This window comes from Eublepharis macularius, chromosome 10 (genome assembly GCF_028583425.1).
Source record: "Eublepharis macularius isolate TG4126 chromosome 10, MPM_Emac_v1.0, whole genome shotgun sequence".
NCBI lineage: Eukaryota > Metazoa > Chordata > Lepidosauria > Squamata > Eublepharidae > Eublepharis > Eublepharis macularius.
Window position 1 is genome coordinate 69,462,067 of NC_072799.1, and position 22,693 is coordinate 69,484,759.

General features: G+C 45.5%; 1 protein-coding gene across 1 annotated transcript in view; it reads left to right on the plus strand.

The window, feature by feature from the left end:
- The window catches only part of GALNTL6 (polypeptide N-acetylgalactosaminyltransferase like 6), an 802,779-nt gene that overhangs the window by 656,938 nt on the left and 123,148 nt on the right, over nt 1–22,693 (plus strand). The window contains exons 5-6 of the mRNA XM_054990605.1: nt 14,760–14,945; nt 18,779–18,962. Of these exons, the coding sequence (XP_054846580.1) occupies nt 14,760–14,945; nt 18,779–18,962 (370 nt within the window). The remainder of the gene's footprint in view (nt 1–14,759; nt 14,946–18,778; nt 18,963–22,693) is intronic.

A 22,693-nucleotide genomic window follows, 5' to 3' on the forward strand; every position in this document is an offset into this window, starting at 1 on the left:
AGGCAAGGCAGTCCTACTCACAAGGAGAGCATAGCAGTATACGTTTTGGCAGGTTAGGGTGCCGATAGATTTGAGGGGTGATTTGGGGCTCTATGTAGATGGACCACTCAACAGGATTTGACAGGAACCTTGGATTCCTAACTCCATAGCCCTGTCAACAAGTTATAGTGAATACATGTACCATCGACGTACAGACTTTTCTTTATACATGCATCAAGTAATCCTCATGTTACGGTCAATGCACGTACATGTGATTTAAACCTGAGATTTATCTGGTTACTCATCCCCAGTTTAATTTGTAAAGTGAACATGTGTTGGCTGTTTCTTACAAGCGGATGTATGTACATACATTCAGGATGTAATGTGAACAGGGATACTGTAAGTGCTAATATTGCATATCCACTCTTTTCAGATGTTAATTACTGCAGCTATACATCTGTAACTTCCTGATGATGAAGTGAGCTCTGGTTCACAAAAGCTTCCGCTAGAATAAATTTTGTTAGTCTTTAAGGTGCCATTGGATTCCTGTTTTGTTCTACCTGTAAACTACAGTCCCTGGTGGATCTTACCCAGCTGGCCAGGTAAACAATGGGACACACAGCTTGGGCGCTTATCACGGCTTGCACACTTAAAAATGTGCTGAGAAGGACCCAGCTAAGTCCCTGTCCTCCCTGCTGGTTAACTTTGGGATTCAATGATGTTGCTCGGCCCTTCACCAATTCTTCTCTGGAGCTCTCTCAGCCCCACCCACCTCACAGGGTGTTTTGTTATGGGGATAATAGTAACATACTTCGTAAACTGATCTGAGTGGGCATTACGTTGTTCTAAAGGGTAGTATATAAATCAAATGTTGTTGTTATTCTTGAGTGAGTCAGCAAAGAAAGTGTGTTTTAGGAAAACTTCCTTTACAGGTGCCTTAGGGTCTTTTTCCCCCATAGACCCACACTACTCTTGCTCTCTGCTCCTAGTTAAGGGTTAACCAACCAAATAATCAGGCCTGTGCCTATACATCCTCCTTCAGTGTAGAGCTGGCAAAAAAGTCCTTCACTTCTAGCCAATTAAGGATGAAATCCAAAACATTCTTGTGCCAAAGTATTACCACGTTAAGAAAGGGCAATAGATAGGATACTGCAAGCAAAAGCCTGGAGCAAGGAGATGTGGCCTATTTAAATAAGATGCCAGCGGTCCTCTGCCAATTGTCCAATTGATATAAGGTGTCTGTCACATCAGCCTTTGCAAAAGAAATCTTTTTCTAAAGAAAACAGTGGCAAAACTAACCCCCTTAGCCCCACTCAATTGGGGAGAGAGCTAGTCTGTATTTCCTGTGATTACAGAACTTGGAAATAACCAAGCATTTCTAAAACTCTATTAGAATGCTTCTTTAGAGTGCCATCATAGCTTCAACACACAAAGCTGCTTCTATGCTGTAACAAAGAGACGCTTCCTAATGCGAGAATTATTTCTTTATTGTTTCCCCTTTAGTGGAAAAAGAAGCAGGGAGGTGCTGATTTTGAGTAGAAAAAGCCAGTGATAAAGGTGTCCTCTTTTATCATTTTTTTTCTCCCAGTAGCAATATGGTTTCCACTTTAAAAAATGTTTTTTCAAATTAAACAATTGATCTATATGTAACATCTAGTTTGGACACTTTTCTGCTTCTGTGACTAATTCGGGAACAATTCTAACAAAACGTTACAGTAGAATTCAAGCTCTATCCTGATGGATATTCTTCCATGGAGGAAAAAAAATATATCAGAATTGACTCATAGATTTTGATCTCTGTCAAAACTTCAGAGAATTTGCACTTAGATGGGGATTTTGCACTCTAAACTCTTTTTGCAGAGTGCTTTTAGACTCTCAGCAGCAATTTGATTCAGTTGAGAAACAGATACTTTCTCAGCATTTTTCTTTTCTTTGGGGAGTGATTTGATCTGTCTTTGTGCAGGAAGTCTATAGCTGATAATGCTTCCAAATTCTTCACAATAGGCAGGATGATAAAGGTATATATTTCATTCTTTAATTACCGCACTTCTTTTGAAGTTAAAAAGCAGTCCTAATGAGACCTTCGATGTTCTTTTGGGGCAGCTGTTTTTGCATGTAACAGCACCAAAATTGCAAAGAACACAATTCTCCCTCTAAACTATCAACGAACTGACTTTGAGCACACACAACATCAGGGTTCTGGGTTTCAGACCCCAAAAATGTTTGAGATGGCATCAAGACAAGGCAAGTGTTGATTGTACATACACAGGGGCGGCGCAAGGGTTTTTAGCGCTCGCGGCCGGCCAGGCACCCTCCGTGCATGCACAAGCACGCACGCTCCAGCCTGTGTGATGACATCACACATGACATCATCATGGGAGAGCGCGCACCGCCGTTGGCCTGATCGCTGCGGCGGGTGGCTCTGACAGTGCGCAGGTGGCCTCCGAGCTCTCTTGCTCGGTTGCCTACCCTACACCACCGCAGATGCCTGCCCATGGTGGCTGCGCCCGGCTGGGGGCATGTGCTGGCGGTGGCGGCGGTGCGGGGCAGGAGGGATAGGAGGCTGCAGCTCTGTGGCACGTGCTCCCACCCCCCTGTACCTCCTCCGGCGCTCCCTCCGGCACCCCGCGCCTCAGGCCACCACCTACCTGGCCTCAATGGGCTCGCTGGCCCTGTACATACACACACTGTACTTTTCAAGAAGGTGTTGGGGAAATAAGGCTCTGGGCTGCTGTTTTCATGCTTAACCAAAAATTGCATCAACCATTTAGTCCTCCTCTCTCTAAACCACTGATCCACCAGACTTTTCCCCATGTACACTACACACGCACACTCACAGCAGAGGACCTGAAGAAGGTGAGTATTGGAGGGCACTCTCTATGGCAGGAAAGTGGCAAAGCTGTAGCAGATCAGCAGCAGGCAGTGGCCAGGCAGGAGAGCACCCTGCAGCAACATTTTTTTAAAAACCTACTTTATATTCACTTCTTATAATGTTCACTAAGTGATGATAGCGTCAATAAAATATTACCTTTGTGTCCTGCTATTGCCCGTTGGCACCAAGTTTCCTTGTGCTTTGCAGTTTCGTTCCCGCCACGCAAATCCTTCCCAAGAAGGAGAAGGAGCTGCCAAGAAGCGAGCAGAGTCAGCACGGTGGGCTCTGACTCAGCTCTGCTCTGATTTTTCAACTCCCAAACCAAAAAGCATAGAACTCTTTCTGAGCTTAAAATTTTAAAGTGAAGTGTAGTTCCAATCCAAAGGCCGAATTGCAGCATCAGATATTGTCACAGTGGACAGGTTGGAAAGAAAACTGCAGAAGGAACTGACTGGCACTTAACTTGATGCCCTCTGGAGTGCTTGAAACTTAATGTTACTGTGTTTTTGATTGAAGAGTAGATGATAATTTTGCAAGCCATGATGCTTTCTGGCAGGCCTTGGTCTGTTCCTCTCTTTGACTTCATTACAGGGCCATAATGTCCATGCCATTCCCAAAATGTGATAGCTCCCATTGAGAGATAAATGTTGTCAGCATGGTCTGGGAGAGATGGGTCGGTGTTCTTTCTTTATGGGAGTTAAAGGAATGTCCCTCTTTCTTTTCTCTATTTTTGACTAATAAAGGTGGGACACCAGGCAGGTGTCCTAGCCTCCCTTTTTCTGACTAAAAATGTTAGCCCAAAGCTATATGAAAAAGGAGGAGTTGAGCTAAAGGAAAGTGAATCCCTGAAAACAATGGAATGAATCCATCAGATTGGTTATCCATATGGAAGACTGATCTGGAAAGACTTTGGTGTGCCCATACAATTTTGTGCAGCCCTGCTATCTCCGGTTGTTTTATGCCAGGTTAACATTTTTTATCATAGGAGATGGAAGCCCAGAAAAGATGGAAGACTTTCTAGGCAGGATGAAGTTCCTTCTGGTGCTCTCCGATCCATTATCTTAGGAGGACTTCTTCATTCACAGTTGACTGGTAGTGGCACCTAAGTGAAGGACAGCAGCAGAAGGCCACTGAATGGGCGACCTGGCCCATATGCATGGGTTCTCCTCAATGTGTTTCTCCTGTAATAAGTATTTATTTTTTCCATTTTTCACCCTAATCTCCATAACATGAGCCTTTGTAGCAGCCTAGGACAAAAAGATATAATTGCACATTCCTCCTTTCCTCCAACAGAACATTTCTGAAACTGATAGGTGGGGGAGGGGTTGGCACTCCTCCCCTTACGAGGACATGATTGGCAGGGAGACAATGCCATTGCCCAGGTAGTGCTACAAAAAAGAAGATGCATTAAAGCAGATTGCTTACATTCTCCCTTCCTTGCTATGGAGTTATACCATGGTATAATATTACATAAGCACTCTCTTCCCTTTTGATCCAATTGGCACAATGCCAATAAGGAAAACAAGATGCTGCTGGCGCACTGCCTCTGCCACCGCTGCATGGTAAGAATCAAAACAAAATACACAACATTTTCAGAGGGAGGGTGCTGTTATAACTTGGTTTCCAGGAATTGGTTCAGTGTTTTGGAAGCCACTTTAATGAAATGAAACAGTGGTTTCCTTGTGCGTATTCAGTTTATTTGTTTCATTCTGCACACCCCTAGTATCAAATATTGTCTTTGAATTGATCAAATTTTGTTCTTGTAGGAGAAGACTAACCGTACAGTCCTAAACAGAGTAACACTATCAATTGGTGCAGAGTTAAACACTCATTGACCATAATAACTTTGATGCCCTGAAAAGCAACATCTAACCTTCCAAGACAGAAGTGAAAATCATAAGGTGCAAAGATCTTCACTATAAATAGTGAATGTAAGGGGTTTATGTAGGTGCTCACTTAAATGTCTTTCCATATGTGGATTCCAGGAGAGCCATTGGTATATAATCGATAGATAATATACTTAAAAACATACGTACCACCAGCATTTGTTTCACTTGTATGTATGCTTTTCCATTCAATTGTGTAGCCATTCTCATGAAGTGACTGAAGAATGCACTGTGAATCTTGTGTGAATGTTTTATCTGTTCTCCAATACAATAATTGATCATTATGTTGTGCAAATACTTTGCAGCTCTTTTTTGTCTTTATTCTCTTTCTGGTACCGCCATTAGTTGAGGCAGTAGTTGCTTCACATTAGACTCTTTAAACAGCTGCACTCAAATCACCTTTGAGCTCTTCTTTGTTGTAATATGTAACTAAGAATTCCATTTTAACAGCTGCTAATCATATTATTATTACTCAGTGGAAGTGTTGTTAACAGTGCAAGGTGAATAAATCTGATTGGAACATCTGAGCAGTCCATGCTCAAACAGAAGTTGGATTTTGAGAGTGATTGATGGATGGTTTAAGAGTTGAGGAGAAGCAAAGGTTGTGGGTGACCTGGTATTGCCACCTCAGTTGGAAGAATGAGACAGACACAGGTTATTGGTATAAATAGCCGCTTTATTAAACATAACATCAACACTAAACTGCGGCAAGGGCAAACTATGCGGTACAGGACAAGCCACGGGGTCACCTCTGACCACCGCCTTGCCTGCATGGGCGAGCCCCCATTGCCCCGGGCGTAATCCATTCATGGAATGGCCTCGGCCCGGCCAGCCAGGCAAAGGGTTCCCCCCTCAAGTTCCTAAAGCCTCAGCCGTACAGCATGAGGGAAGGACTTGCACCTGGGGTTCCCTGGAGGCAGTCTGCACAGGTGGTGGTAGCCATGAAGCATACCATCCCTCCTGAGAGACCCCTTTCCCCACCGATGGGGAATTGCCAAAGGGGTGCTCACCAGCCCGCTCCCTATTTCCCAAGTTCTCCTGCCAACGCGAAAGGCCAAGCCTCAGCTTAGGCCCTCGCGCCCCACAGGTGGCCTAGTGCCAACCTGAGCCCAAGCCGCAGGTCGTCCAAGAAGATGTCATTACCAGACGGCGACAAATGGACCCCGTCAGCCCTATAAAGGGCGGCATTAGCGGCTTTAATGCGAGGGTGAGGAAGATAAATGCCTAGTCCCGTAGCTAAAGCCTTATGAATGGCCCTATTTGCCCGGCGCCTAGCCCGAGCCATCCCCCTAGGGTCAAGAGACTCCCTCCATTTACGACGGGGGAGCATCTCAGACCAAAATATGTAAACACTAGGCCAACGGCTCTTGATCACGCGCAGATCAGCAATCACTTGTAGTGACAGGGCCCTGCCTTTCAATAATCCCAGGTCATTACCACCCACGTGTAAGACCAAGATGTGGGGAGGAGGACCCGTCCTTCCACCAAACAAAAGAGGCAGCAACCCTGACCACCGAAGGCCACGCCGACCCAGCCATTCAATGGAGGCATCTTCGCTCAACCCGAGCTGAGCTCCAATCGGCGTCCGTCTGGCTTGCACTGCAGCCCAGAACACCATACTGTGGCCAGCTATAAGAATCCGCTTCCTTTCAAGGTTGCCCACTGCACCTGGAAAAAATCAAACTACATGAGACTATAATACTGGTAAAGGACGAATATAAGACCGATAAGCAGATGACTTCCATCTGCCCACCTTCTGAATGGTCCTGTCAGCATAGCCCATGGCCGCCGCAGTAGATGCAGCCCCAATTCGAAATGAATGAGTGCCGAATTTGACACCCACCAATCCCAGCTGGCGCAACGCTCTATCAGTAACCGCCCAGAATTGGTAGCGAGTTAATGGAGAGCGATCATCGTGCCGAAACAACACTCCTTCATCATGGCCTCTAACCTTCACATAAGAGCGAAGTGCCCGGACAGGGCATAACGCCTTGTCCTCACAAGGACCCAAAGTCAGCACGGAACCAGCTTGCTTTTGATCCGTCTTAGATTTCCTAATCCTAATCAGGACCTTACCGCCCTCGAACTGAATATCACAAGCCGACAAAGCCCGTCCGGAAGCATCCCGCTGTGACTGAACCACCAGTTCACTCACCCTCAGGGCACCGAAGAATGCCGTAAGGGAAGCGGCATGGAACAGCCGGCACTCATAACCGGAACTACATATCTCCCCCCACCGAGACCCAAGGCCTCTCAGAATAGCTGGGGAAATAGGCTGCCTTAAATCCTTCACAACCCCCAACTCCCTGGACCAACCCTCGAGTACCTTCCGGATTCGAAAATCACCCGTGGAATCTGACAAGCCACGCGCCTTGCAGGCAAAGGCCAGCGCAGCTAATTGGCCCCTAATAGTCTTCACAGCCAAGCCACGAGCCCTCTGTGCTACACAAAACTGCAGGAGGTGCACAGCGGGGATGGGCCACAACTGCTTCAGCCCAACCCCCTCCCTAAATTCCTGAAACGTTCCTACCACTCGTTCATAGGCTCGACGGGTGCTGGGAGCAATAGCCATCTGAATAGCTCTGTTCACTTCCATTTGCCAAGGCGCCACAGGTCCAGTGGCATTCTGAAGGGAAAGCTGTCGGCCCCGGGAGCAAGACGCCTGAAGCGATCCATCTGTTGGCGAGACAAAGCGTCCGCCACCCCATTGTCGAAACCCGGCACGTGTCTGGCCCTAAACAATATATTAAGCTGCAGGCACTTCAACGTGAACGCCCGAACCAACGACATAACCCTGACTGACTTAGATGTGAGAGAATTAACTACCTGCACCACGGCCATGTTGTCGCACCAAAAGTGCACAACGTGGTTGGCAAGCTCGTGCCCCCAAAGAAAAACCGCCACCAGAATGGGAAAAAACTCCAAGAAGGTTAAATCCCGAACCAGCTCACTCTCAGCCCATTCCCTGGGCCACTGTTCCGCACACCAGTGCCCACGGAAAAACACCCCAAAGCCCGTGGACCCTGAAGCGTCGGAGGCTACTTGCAACTGGGCACCCACTAATAATTCCTCACGCCAAAAAGTAATCCCATTAAAGGATCCCAAAAACTCTTCCCACACCTCAATGTCTGCACGCATACCCCTATCGATGCGAATTTTATGGTGAGGGGCCCGAAGAGCTGCCATGGCATCACACAACCGGCGTAAGAACGGCCTACCCGGTGCGACTGCCCTGCATGCAAAATTTAGAGAGCCCACTAGCTGCTGTAGGTCAAGGAGAGATGCCTTCCGCTTACCCTTGAATGCAGACAATATCTCCCTGAGCTTGCACACCTTATCTGCAGGGAGACGCAGAGACTGGTTAACTGTATCAAGCTCAATGCCCAAAAACGTCATAACCTGTGATGGACCCTCAGTCTTCTCCTGTGCCAGAGGAACCCCCAGTTCTCCAGCCAGGGATACAAAGCCCGCAAGCAGGCTGGCACATCGAGCCGTGCCAGCAGGCCCAACGAACATAAAATCATCGAGGTAATGACAGGTATCCCGGCATTTAGACCTTCTCCGCAGCTCCCACTCTAAAAAGGAGCTAAAGCGCTCGAAGGCAGCACATGAGATTGAGCACCCCATGGGAAGGGCCCTGTCCACATAATACTGACCCTCAAAAAAGAAGCCCAGTAGATCGACATCATCAGGGTGAACCGGGAGCAGGCGAAAGGCGGACTTAATGTCGCACTTAGCCATAAAAGCTCCCACCCCGCACCTGCGCACCACCTTGACCGCCTGGTCAAAGGAAGTATAACGCACAGAACAAAGCTCCGCCGGGATGGCATCGTTGACCGAAGCCCCCTTTGGAAAAGAAAGATGGCGAATCAAGCGAAATTCACCAGGGGCCTTCTTAGGGACCACCCCCAATGGAGAAACACGTAGGCACGGGACAGGAGGCGAAAGAAATGGCCCCAACACCCTGCCTTCCGAACACTCCTTCAAAATTTTCTCCCGCACAACAGCTTCCATGCCCAAAACTGAACGTAAATTGTTTGACATGAAAGGAACCCGCGGGCCTTGAAATGGTATCCTAAAACCATACTTGAAACCATTCAACAGGAACAACGCATCATCACGCTTGGGATAATAAGGCAGTAATCGCTCAAGCGCTCTCAGATTTACTGGGCTGGGGCCCTTTTCCAGCGGACTGCTGACCCCCGCCCCCACCAGAGCGCCTGCCACCCCCGCCAGGTTTGGCCCTGGGGCAGGAGGAATAAGCATGCTGCCCGGAACAAGCCGGACATTCGTGTTTATATTTGCAGGCCCTCCTGTTGCAGAAACCCTTTGAGGTAAAGTCCCAACAGAGCAGCCGGGGTTGAACCTGCTGCCCCGCCTGGGAGCGGGTGGAGCCAGCTGCCTGCGGGCGGTGAATCAAATGTCCACTATCCGCCCTGTCACCAGAATTGGGTTTCGAAGGGGACATGACATGTAGCCACAGCTGTAGGTAAATCTGATCCCAGGGGATCTGAGGGTTCAAAGCTGCTCTCATTCTAAACTCTTCGTCGTACTGCAACCATGCAGCACCAACGAAGTCAGTGTACCCCCTATAAATTATGTTGAGATACTGAAACAGAGAAACAGCACGAAAAGGCTGCGCCCTCGCCAGCACCCCTGCATATATCAAAAACCCCGGGAGCCAATTATGCCATGTGCGGTCAACTTTGCGACGCTTGATTTTTTCCTTGTCGCGGTCATCCAAGTCCTCCTTGTCCTTCTTTTCCAATTCACGGAAAAGAAGGGTGAACACGTCCACGTACTCCCCTCTCACAATCTTATCCCTCGTAGCCTGAGTAAGGTGATCGCCAAGGGGGAGAGCTGTATCCCCAAAAGGCAGCGCCCTATAGGGGACCTGACCATACACACCGTAAGGGGTAAATCCCCAGGGTGGGCAACCGCTGTACTGCCAACCTAAGTGAGAAACACCTCGAGTCATGCTATCAGAACCCGGCACTGGACCTGTAGCAGGCCCTGCAGCCGATGGAGCGCTAGGTGCTCCTGGGGGCATATTAGCCGTACCCACGAGCCCCGGGAACTGCCAAGCTGTGTTCAGTGTGGTGGATGGAATGGTGGGGCCAGAGGACCCGGAGGCAGCGGCCTGACCCCAGGGTCCCCATGGCCAAGTGCATGCCTGTGACGGCAAGGTAGACTTACCATCAAGACCACTAGGCTCCACCGCCACTGCCACTTGACCGCCTTCGGCCTGTCCAGGTTCAGGATCACAAGCTACGACATCCTCCTCTGCAGGGAGCTCCCTTGCAGATGATGGCCCAGCCTCAGCCGAACCTGCAGTGGACTCAAGAGCAGACAAACGAGTCAAAATCTCCCTCCTGAAGGCGGCTTTAGAAGCAGCCCTAACTGGTCTACTGCGTTCAGCAGATGAACCAGCCGTGGCAGGCGCCCCCTTGCCCCTTTCAAGAGCCTCCAAACGTTTCAAGATTGCAGCATGAAAACTAACATCGTCCTCATCGTCTGAGGATGACACTGCAGGGGGAGGCCGTTTGGAAAGCTGTTTCTTAGCAGGCTGCTTGCCCTTGGCCGGCCCCTTCCCTTTTCTGGAAGCCATCCTGCCTGCACACCCAAGTTGATTAAGACTGAAAAGCTAAGAACAACAGCTGCTTGCAGAACAACAGGCAGGCCCTGAGTGGAGATAAAGCTCCCACCCCACAACCGCAGAAATAGACGTGGATTTGCAAGCTGAGAAAAGAAAAAGGGGGGGGGGTAGAGGGAGACAGGACCCAAACAGCGTTTGGAGCAGCCCCAAACTCCAGCAGCCCCAACAACGCACAATATAAAATTAAAATGGCGGCCACAAAGCCCAAAATGGCGGTCGAATTGCAGCGCAAAGGGGATCGGTATAAGGCCAGGCAAGCCGGACACCCCCCACCCCCAGTCACGAGCCTTTACAGGCGGCCGGAGCAGGGTAGGCCAAGATAAAGGGGCAAGCACGCCTCCCCTCTAGCCCCCCTGCACAACCCCCCCAAAGGGATCGGCGCGAAGCGCCCAAACCGTTCCACGGCCGCTGAACCGGTGCAAGGCCGCCGGGAAGACGCGCTCCGCCGCGCTGCCCAAGAAGGGCCCTAAGCGTCCAAAGAACGGAGCAAGCAGCCCGGACTGCAGAGCCACGCAGTCCCAGGAGCCGGCACACCAGCGGAGCAAGCTGCCGCTCCAAGCTGCTCCGTCTGCAGACGCGTCCCCCGAGCGACGGCAGAGCAGGCTCCAAAAGGTCCTGCTCCAGCCGATCGCTCGGAGCAACTGCGTGGAGGTGGGCGGAGATGCCGAACGGCTCTATCTCCGCCCCGCCCCCTGAAGAGACCCGGATGGCCGGGAAAAGCTGGCTCCTCCTCCCGCCGAGGAGGCAAAGTACGGCCCCACGGCCAAAGCCACACGTGGCTGCCGTGTATGGCCGCATTTTGGTTACTTCAGATACTGATTTAAAGTGACTAGGGTGGATGAAAATCAGGGTTTTTTACATTGAAACAATGGCTTTTTATAACAGGATTTTAAATAAAATGCTTCTTGTGCAAAAACCCCTATCTAAATGATAATTTTCCTTATTGCACAGCAAGCCATGGCTTTTTATAATGATGGCTCTTTTTTGAGTGGGGGCAGGATGCAAATGCTAAAAATGTTTGCAAGTTCCATAAAATCACAAAATAATAAAAAGGTTACTGTATAGGATCCATTCGCCTACCAAATATACCACCCTTAAGAGACATCTCTAAGGGTTTGTGGGGACCTCAAATATGATTGGCACTAGTTCATTTACCATCTTCACAGCCAGCAGAAAGTTAACATATGTACCATCACTTCATGATGCACGTGGTTTGAATTTCTGGACTTGCAGCCATTAACAGCAGAGAGTGTCTCTCAGGGCAGGGAGGGGGGAGTTGGCACTTCTAAAAAAAATGAGAAGGTGAGCAATCTCGATTTAACTGCATCTTGGGTTACTGAATAAAGTATTTGAGCCTTCTGCTTGGGCACATGCAATTAGGGGGGCACAACTACTTTTGCTCTTCCTTCTGTAAACTCCTACTGGCTTTAAATGAAGATAAAGAGAACCGAAAAAACATTATAACGGAGAATTTGTTTATAGGATATCAGTAGAGGAGCCATAATGTTGCCTTTTATCTTTGCTTATCATCACAGTGACAACCTATAAGGCTCCCTCTCCTGCATAAGTCTTTATTTGCCCATTTCTGTGCCAACTCATACCCTGGCAGATGCCTGGCATGGATCAGCTGTATGATTTATTACCTCATTTAATAAACAATGTGAAGACAAGAATGAAATATTTTCTTTTAAAATTACAAATTAGGCATCTACTTTCAATTTTTACTGACAAGAGCTCTGACTACTTTTGTGTTTGATGTTGTCATTGATTTCAGAAGACAAAAAAATTAATATGGTCTGATTCCGCCCCTGCCCCCTCCTCTCCAGTCCATGCCAGGACAGAAAATGTGTGAAATATCCCAGCATATAAACGAAAGCACCTTCACTGAGTATTATATTGTCATGGCAAGCTTTCCTGAATGGATTCCACTGATAATAGATAGCCTAGACATGTTGTGTTCTGAAGATTTAATACTCATTTCATTTTGGTTAGCTTTCTCTTTTTCCACATGGCATTATAGCTTCTCTAGAAATTTGTCAAGAAATCATATTTCCCCCCTTGATACTGGAGGATGGTGGTTTATTTCATTCCTAAAATTTGCCAGCTTGGAGTTTATTATCCTATAGTGAATGGCATTGTCATGTGAGGTGCCTTCAGACTGTATTTATATTGTCGGCAAATTAGTTTAAAATCAGTCAAATCCCATTCCTCAGAAATGCTGGCGGGGGAAGGGTTCTTTGGCATCTCTCACAAAGTATTTTCAGCATCACACCAAAGTGTTATTCCCAGAATCATTTGGGAAAATCCATAATAGTTAACTACAGTGGCATAAAACCAATAAAAGTTGCCACATAGTTATGCTTTTAATACCACATTTAAAGAAGTATTCATGTCAGAAATGAACATTCTTAACAGAAGAGAAATTGCAGGCAATAATTCAGTTGTTTATTCTAGCCAATATTGATTTAGTGTAATTATATTTTTAACCCAGCCTAACAAAAAAGTTTCGGATGGTCTGTATCAATTCATGGCTATTATTGTGCGCAAAACACATACAGTTTATAACTGCATTACAGAAGATGGCCACACAAAAAGCAGTTTAGTCTGTCGTGTATGATGCCTCTTGAGTAAAACTTGGCACTCAGGGCCAAGCTTCACATGACGAATGACACTTGAACGGCAAGTGGATTGAGTGGAGGGCAAATGAACAGGGAGAAATACACTTGCCATTCAAGTGTCATTCGTCATGTGTAGCTTGGCCCATAATCTAAGTTCCTTGAAGACTGCCTCCCTGACCCTCAAGGTCCATTTTGATTTGATTTGAGAGTCCCCATTTAAATATGCAGTTCTTATACCCCAAACCAAGGAATAGAGAGAGTAGTTCTGTGCAGTGGTTCATTAACGATGAAATTGCTTTCATCTTGAGGACTGCTAGGACTCAAATCTTAAGGTCCAGGGAAATATATGAAAGAATTTGTGATATAATCAGAGCTTTTTTTCAGGAGGATCGCAGGGGAAAGGAGTTCTGGAACCTCTTGAAAATGGTCACATGGCTGGTGGCCCCACCCCCTGATCTCCAGACAGAGGGGAGTTTAGATTGCCCTCCATGCCGCCAAGCAGCATGGAGGGCAATCTAAACTCCCCTCTGTCTGGAGATCAGGGGGCGGGGCCACCAGCCATGAGACCATTTTCTCCAAGGGCAACACACTGAGTTCCACCACCTCTTTTCCCAGAAAAAAAGCCCTGAATATAATATATAATTTTTACTAACATTTCTAATCTAAAGTGCCTGCATCAAAGAAGATGCTTGGATAGAGATATATTTTTGTATTAGGATATTATCTATTAATTGTTGGAACTTCCTATTTGATATTTATTGTATTATATTTTGCACTTGAACACTTTGCACATTAGATTATAAATATTAGTAAAAATTATATATTATATTACAAATTCTTTCATATATTTTCTCCAGTCTTTGAGTTCTTATTCTAGTTACAGGTTATTGTTCAGGGTGGCTTACTTTGTGTTAGGACTCAAATCTCAACATCTTCTGGTAGGCATGTGGAACCTTTTCGTTATGGCAAGTTTTTAGTAACTGGTAGTATCTTAGGGTTTATTTTAGAAATGGGCAGAAAGAATGAATCTGTTAGCTTGAAGGTCTTACTCAAAGACAATGTCTTTCTTTGTTTAGTTATACTCAACAGCAGAACTACAAGCGGTTATACACTTCTATTGTTTCTGTTATTAAAAAAAAGGTTCCCAAGGTACCATCTCCTGTTGCAGACACAGGGGACTAAATCAGACAAAGTTTGGCTTGCTTTTATTAGCAACTGTTCATTTGCTGCAAGCTGGTGGCCAGTTGCTGAGGTTGCTCAAAAGCTGATTCCCTCATGCCCCAACTTGTCAAAGTCCTCCAGTTATGCTGACTTCACAGTTAATTTAAAAAAAAATGTTTTCCATGCATCTTCTGGATAATTAATAGGAGAAGAAAGCCCACTTGGAAAGGGCATCGTTTACAAAACCATATGCCAGAATGTTCATCTGGCCTAAGGCAGCAGAGCCAGAGGGTTCCTGCAGTCGTTTTGGCTGTGATTATGTGGTAGATGGAAGTTTGCCAACAGTGAATGTGCCGTGAAAAGGTCTGAAATGTCAGCGGCTTGCTCTGTGTATTTAAACAAAGAACATTTGCAATTTATGAAGCCTCTCCAAACAGGCTTGCAAGTAATGAGGAACTCTGAATGAACTAGGCTGGAAAAGGCTGCTGAATGCAGTAGCGGCATATAGATGGCGCGTCATCTGGAGTTGTATGTTCTCAGGTCTACTTTTCACAGTTTATATTTCCATGTTCCCATTATTTTTACAGAACACTTGAAAGAGAGGTTAGAGGAATATATGGCTCGTTTCGTTAAAGTGAGAATTGTGCGCACCAAGAAACGAGAAGGACTCATTCGCACCAGACTACTTGGAGCCTCAATAGCTAAAGGAGAAGTCTTGACCTTCCTGGACTCTCATTGTGAAGTCAATGTGAACTGGCTGCCTCCTTTACTTAGTAAGTGACATTAAAGCTTGCCATGTGACAAGATTGGTTGCTTTAGAAGATGTGATCCACTTTTAAGAACCATAAATATGGTATATCAAAATGGGAGACACACAGTGAACAGGGTAGCCCGGTCCCTCCACGGAAACTGGCAGATGGCAAGGGGACCATGGAGGGCATGACTTACTGGCTGCTGGGCATGCTCTCCGGTTATGTAATGATATCAGCCTGCTAGAACTGCTCTAGTATTTGGAAAAATCTCTATGGTTTCTGCCCCACTACCAGGACTTTGCCCAGTGCTGTGATGACATCACTTTCAAGTGTACAGGAAGTGATGTCAGTATGTTGCCAGTAATGTGGCAACATCGCCAACAAGGGCCTGAACTTCACAGTAAGCCCCTCCTCATTTCTCTCCATTTCTTCTCTCATTGGTCACCTGAGTGGTGGCAAAATGGGGAGCAGCTGGAGGTGGAGGACTCTCTGCCCCAGTAGGGGGCTAATTGCTGGCCACTCTTGGAGGGATTCAGCAACACAATTATGCCTTTGTTTGTAGGTTACCAGTTCATTTGGATTTTTAACCTGAAAGCAAAGCCTCTTAGACTATAATGTATGCATAGTTACCAGGCAGTACAACAACGGGAATAAACGTGTTTAGAATTCAGCACTGAGAATTTGAGTGACCTATGGGTGGCTCTTGAATCATCGTTCAGGAAGCATTAATCCAAAACATTTGAGAATGTTCAGAGATAATTTGCTGATATCTTCCATAGGGATGCTTGAACACCTGCCAGTGCGACTCATTTCCCATTCGCCAGTGGTGATCAGGCAGCCAATTAATTGATAGGCTGTTCAACTGTTTGCCACCTGTTTGTGTGTATTTGCAGGAAAGGGCTACTTACAGCCATCAGAAACTGACTCCCAGCTGAGAGAGATACTGGGAATCAGTTACTGATGTTCTGCTGGGGAAATTTTGCTCTGTCCCTACTACCCAGTAAAGTGTTTTAAGGAAGGCTGACTCCCAGAAAATACGCTTGAAGCTGTGTTCTTTTGATTTCCTATCCTGGAAACTTTGTTTCCTCTCAGACTTGTTGAGTGCAGCAAAAAGAGGGGGGGAGATAAATCAGAAACTTGGGCTGCATGAAAAAGGGGAGAAACAAGCTCTGTCTCCTGTCTTTTTTTGCAACGCAGAGATTAAAAGCATTTCATCTGCCCCTGCACAGTTTGGACAGGAGGGAAGAGCTTCCTCTTGCAACTTCACTGCTTAGCCTGGATGATCCCTCGATTAGCTGTGAGTTGGCTTCTGACCAATATATAGCTGCTAACTTGTCTGACAGTTGTTCAAGTTGCTCAATGCAATCCAGATATATCTCTGATTAGTTCACAGTCTGGGAGTGTCAAAGAAAGTAAATTCATCTGCCGGACAGGATCATTAAGAAATCTGTAGCATCCTGAATCTTCCAGAAGAAGTTGGAAAATATAAATGTTCTTTACTTCAATCCAGTTCTCTCCATGGTCTGCTCTGTCTCTAGGATGCAGAACAAGGGATAACTATTAAGGAAGATATGATATAAATCATCCACAACTGGGTGATTTAGATATATTTTCTATAACATAATTAAAATAGGTTATAAAATTTTGGTTTTGTCTTAATCATGTACGTACAATACTGGGAAAGCTGAATAAACCATATGAAACTGTTTGTATGGAGAATTGTTCCCCTTTTGGATCTTCCACATTTTATCTTTGTTGCAAGTATAGCCCAGCTCTTGGAATAAAAGCCAATAGCCAACTCTGAAAGAATCATTCACTATTGACTGCTGTACTGAATTCCTAGCAAAAAACAGCGAAGCTCCATTAGTTACAGGCATAATGCTGTGAAGCAGAAGCTGAATTCCTGTACTTCTCATGAGAAATTCTGACACTCTGAGTTAGAGATGGGCACGAACAGCAATACGAACAAAAAAAAACACAAACAGCCCAATCTGCTGTTTGCTAACAAGCTGTTTGTGAGGCCCCATTCTAAACAAACAGGTGGTTGTTGCAAGCCTCATTCGTTACTGTTCGTCAAGCCAGACAGTCTGGCCCCTGCAATCAATTACCTTGGCAACTTAGGCAAGGATTGTCTGAACTCTGTCTGAACTCCTGCTGTTGCCCTGGAAACCCCAATCTAAGCCCAATTTAGCTTGATAGGCAGGTCCTTTCAAGTGTGGAGCTCCAAATTTGTTACAACAAGGGAGCAAAGACCAGAGGGAGGGGGGGCTCCCAACTCTGACTTTGCAGACAGTGGAGAGACAGTTGCTGTTGGCATTTTGATAGAGAGAGTGCATTGGAGCTTGACTTTTCTTTGTGTGTGGTGGATTAGAGATCTACCCCTTTAAGCTCCAGGGCTGCTGCCAGGCTCTGGGCCAAGCTATTATTTATTATTGGTACCTTTCCTGCTGCCTGCTCAGGTCAGGTTTCTGGGAGTGGTGTGGTAGGGATCTTGACTTGGATGATGGCTGGAGGAGAGCCTACTGCCCCCCACGAACATCCAACCACGAGCATGTTCATGAACAGGGCCATGTTTGTGGTTGTTTGTGAGTCCCTGTTTGTGGATGGCAACGAACAACAAACATCATGTTTACTTTTTTTCTGTTTGTGCCCATCTCTACTCTGAGTTGCGGTCATCACGCTTTTGGAAAAGTCAGGGCTCTTACAGTATTAGGTCACTAGTCAAAAGCAGAGGAACAAATCTAGGTTGTACCTATTGAGGGGCTTCAAAGTGAGAAATGATGGCCTCCACTATTTGTCACATATTTGACTGGTCTCCATTTTTTTTTACTGTACATTTCATATTCCTCTTGCCCCGTGTTTTTTCTCCACACATAGTGTTTTTGAAGTGTATATCAAATCGGGGATACCCCTTGCATCATTAACAACTACAGTTTGAGAGCCAAGGATTATGGCAGAGAGTGTAAAAACAGCAGCAGCCATCTGAGCAAGGATAAGGCTCTGAGATTATTTATTTAATTTTACAGAAGAGCTATCATTTCTTTTTTAAGACACAAAATGGTTAGCTATTAAAAATAGTAATCACACAATATAAGGTTACTAAAACATGGTGTCAAAAAGAGATTGTCCTATATGTAGTTAAAACTGTCTCAAATGTTACATTATTGAGTAAGCCAGTCATGTTTCTCTGATGAGTATACATAGATAACGTGTTTGGAAATGTGTATTTTTCTCTTTCGTGCTTTATATTTTGATGTCTACAGTTAGGATATCTAAAAATGTAAAGTATGAAGAAGTAAAGAATGTGGACATCAATGAATAAAGCCTGACCAAGGTCAAAATACAATTGATGGACCCTTCAAAAAAGAATTAACAAATGCAGGGCCGTCTTGTGCTATCAGAGCAGAAGCTCAGTTATAGAAGAGGAGGCGGATATTCAAAATGGACAGCTTTTTCCCAGTATGTTTCTGTCGTTTGCACTTAAAGCTAAAATCAGTGGTGTTTTCATTTTATGTTATTGCTTAGTAACTGACTTCTTAGGTGACAGATTGGGGGCAGCTTAGAGCAGCAAAATGACAGAAATATAGATGACTTGACTTCAGCGGGTCTCGCTGGGATGTGACTCTCTTTGAAGAACTGTAATTGCTTTTAATCACTGGCCGAGTACATCAAGCCCAATTCAGATAGAAGCCTGATGCAGATTTGAAAACTGAAATTATTTTAGGGCCATAGGGAACAACCTAGACAATCTTCAAGTTTAAAAGGAAAAAAGAGGGATTCACTTTGTGGTAATACGATAGGCGGCTTGACTAGACCTGCTTTTTCTTATTTAATTTTCTGCTCTCGTCTTTCAGACCAGATTGCACTCAACCACAAAACCATTGTGTGTCCCATGATCGATGTCATTGACCACAATCACTTTGGCTATGAGGCACAAGCAGGGGATGCCATGCGTGGAGCTTTCGACTGGGAAATGTACTACAAAAGAATACCAATTCCGCCAGAGCTCCAGAGGGCTGATCCCAGTGACCCTTTTGAGTAAGTAGCAACAAAGGAAAGTGCTGGAATGAGACACCACAGACAGCAGTAGTGGAAACGGTGGCTGCAGCAGGGCCTTCGGGCAATTAACCTCCAATTAAAGGCAGTAGGCAAAAAAAGAGCAACAAACGGGAGTAGGAAAGGTCAGGATGTGGAATCTCAAAAGCAGGGGGATTGCTATAGAGAGCTTCAGTGGCCAGCAACTATGGCCTGCACAAAGAAGAATCCAGCCAGCAAAAATTCAGTGTAGTTAGCAGGAAAGAAAAATTGGCTGAGAGTTGGGAATGCTTGTATCTGTGCTGATTCTCTTTACTATTCCATAGAGTAGCCTTTGAAGAGACATTAGTTTATGATTTCTTTGCTAGAGATTGATGCAACAGATGAATAAAAATGAGCCTGTTTTCTGCCACCAATGGCCCTATGCATGATTGATGGTGTTGCTACTGTATACGTATTGCTATAATTTAAACACAGGGGTATAACGTAGGACAGTATCTAGCTGACTTGTGAATAATTCGGATAAGCCATCTTCTTATCCTTGGTATTGTATGGATCAGATAATTTACAGTATCCATCTCCCAAGTCTCTGCCAAGTAAAGTCCATTTTTATTTGATTATATGTTTTCCTGACATGTAAAGACAGGATAGGATTTATCCAGATCAGCCAATGAAGTGAGGGGGGAAAGTGCCAAGAGGATGGAAGTGGAGTTATGGATAGCTATCGAAACCATAGTGCAGCTATGTGGAATGCTGGTATTCAAAAGCCAGTTTAATTCCATTTCCTTCAGTGGAACTAAACTAGGCTAAGTTTGTTTCAATTAAATAAGTCCCCATATTCATGATCAACTAACTACAATGTAATTGGTCAGATACTAGTTGTACTTATTGCTGTTGCTCTACCAGTCAAAGTGCACACATGATAATGTGAAGCTTTCTTTTCATCCCATCGGCTTTGTATTGCTAAGGAGCAATGGTTCTTTTCACCTAAGGAGGCAACAAACAAATAATGAAGGAAAATAGATTTTATTAAGTAGTTTAATTATGCTACAGAACAAAATCGCATCTACAGAAGAATCAATGCAAGAAAATAACACTTCCAACTACTTTGTCAGATTGCACAGGGAAGCCATTGAAATTCACAAGCATAAGCAAAACTTCAACAGGAAAGAAGAAACCTTAAGAATGAACCGAGCATGGTTGCCAGTTCTAAAAAAAACACCAGGCTAACAAAACACTCCACACCCGACAATAGCCCTGCAGAGAAGATTAGCACATCAAGTACCAATCCATATGCAAAAGAACCCCCTCAGGATACAGTGAAGCCTCCCGCCATTAGCATTCCACACCCTGGGAAACTCTTACAGGATGACTCAGCTCAACCCCACCCCTCCTGAGTAGATACAAATGACCTACATTTTTCCACACTGTGACACTGAGAGATCTCTGTCTTTTGGTGCTACACCTCTGAAGATGCCAGCCACAGCTGCTGGCGAAACGTCAGGAACTACAATGCCAAGACCACGGCAATACAGCCCGGAAAACCCACAACAACCATCGTTCTCCGGCCGTGAAAGCCTTCGACAATACATCGAACACCTCTACGGGGAGGAAACATTCCAACAGACCCGGAGATTGGAAACACTTCGGAACAAGAAAGCACATCTACTCTGTTCTTTAACCTTTCTTCTACGCTGCAGGGACACAAGAACTGTTCCATCTTTTCTCACAACTAAAAGAATCTTCAAAACCACACAGGCGAACCGCATTTATGACCGTCTAGAACAGGCCCTCTTACGTGAGAGAACCCACACTACCCGCAGAGAACTTGCTGCCACAGACAAGGAGCTATTTTGCTTGCATATCAACACCAGCCATAAAATGAGAAGTCAGGATTGGGACAAGGTCGATAATCTCACCTACAGGAAGATGGAACAAGTTTTTACCAACCACACATCCAGACAGAAGCAGAAGTTTAACAAACTACAGGAAAAAAGACAGACAAGCCCCATGCTCGACAATGCACGCATTGTCATCAATCTGACAGACCATCAACTCTCACCAGAAGAAACCTCCATCTTGGCAAAGGGAGGAAACTTTGCAGTCACCCCCACCAGAATTCCTGTGGAAGACATCATTGCAAATGTAGAAGCTGCCATTCGTCATCTACCTGAAGAGGAAGCTGAGGAAATAAGAGGAGAGACAGCCAGGATTCTACGAAAGGCAAAGCTTCCCACCAGCAATATAACACGCAAAGAGAAAAATGCCATCAAGACCCTCAATGCAGATCCAGACATCATCATTCTACCAGCTGATAAAGGCAATGCTACAGTGATCATGAAAACAGAGGAATACAAAAAGAAGATTAAGGAACTCCTGGACCCCTCCACCTACAAAAAACTAAAACGAGATCCCACTTGCAAAATCACCAGGCTAACAAATGCGCTGATCAAGAATTCCTCACTACATCCCGACACGCACAGAAAACTATGCAAGACTGAAGCACAGCCACCTAGACTATATGGACTCCCCAAAATACATAAGGATTCAGTCCCACTCCGACCCATTGTGAGTGCCATTGGTTCACCGACATATGAATTAGCTAGACATCTGGCAGATCTCCTGCAGGACCACATCGGGAAAACCTCGTCTTACATCAAAGATTCAGCAGATTTCATCAACAAAATCAGTTCTCTGAAACTCAATCCACAAGACATACTTGTCAGTTTTGATGTTGTATCCCTGTTTACCAAGGTTCCAGTAAAAGACACTATTGCACTTATTAATCAGATTTTCCCAGAGGATGTAACAGCCTTATTCCACCATTGCCTGACAACCAGTTACTTCCAATGGGACAACGAATTCTATGAACAGATGGATGGGGTGGCCATGGGGAGCCCACTCAGCCCAGTTATAGCAAACTTCTACATGGAACATTTTGAAAAAACAGCTCTAGAATCAGCACCCCACAAACCTAGTGTATGGTTCCGGTTTGTGGATGATACATTTATCATTTGGAGCCATGGGGAGGAAGAATTGATGGGGTTTTTGAATCATCTCAACAACATCCACCTGAACATACAATTCACAATGGAGAAAGAAATCGAGGGAAAACTCCCATTCCTGGATACCTTGGTCATCCGCAAAGCAAACTTTCAGTTAGGTCACAGGGTCTACAGGAAACCAACTCACACTGATCGGTACTTACACAAAAACTCCAATCACCACCCCCGACAGAAAAGAGGCATAATGAAAACATTAGTGGATCGTGCAAGACGGATATGTGAGCCGCACTTTCTCAATGAGGAAATTAATCATCTAAACCACGCACTTCAGGCAAATGGCTACTCCAGAAATGAAATCCGAAGAGCAATCAAACCCAGGATGAATCAAACAACCAAGGAAAAACAGTCTCCCACAGGAAAAGTGTTTTTGCCATATATCAAAGGAATTACTGATCAGATGGGAAAGCTTATGAAAAAGCATAACCTTCAAGCAGTATTCAGACCCACCCGAAAAATACAACAGATGCTACGATCAGCAAAAGACAGTAGAGACCCCCTAACCTCTGCAGGAGTATACCGTATACCCTGCAGCTGTGGACAAGTTTACATCGGGACCACAAAGCGTAGCATCCAGACAAGAATAAAAGAACATGAAAGACACTGCAGACTTGGACAACCGGAAAAATCAGCAGTGGCTGAACATAGCCTAACTCAAACAGGGCACAGTAT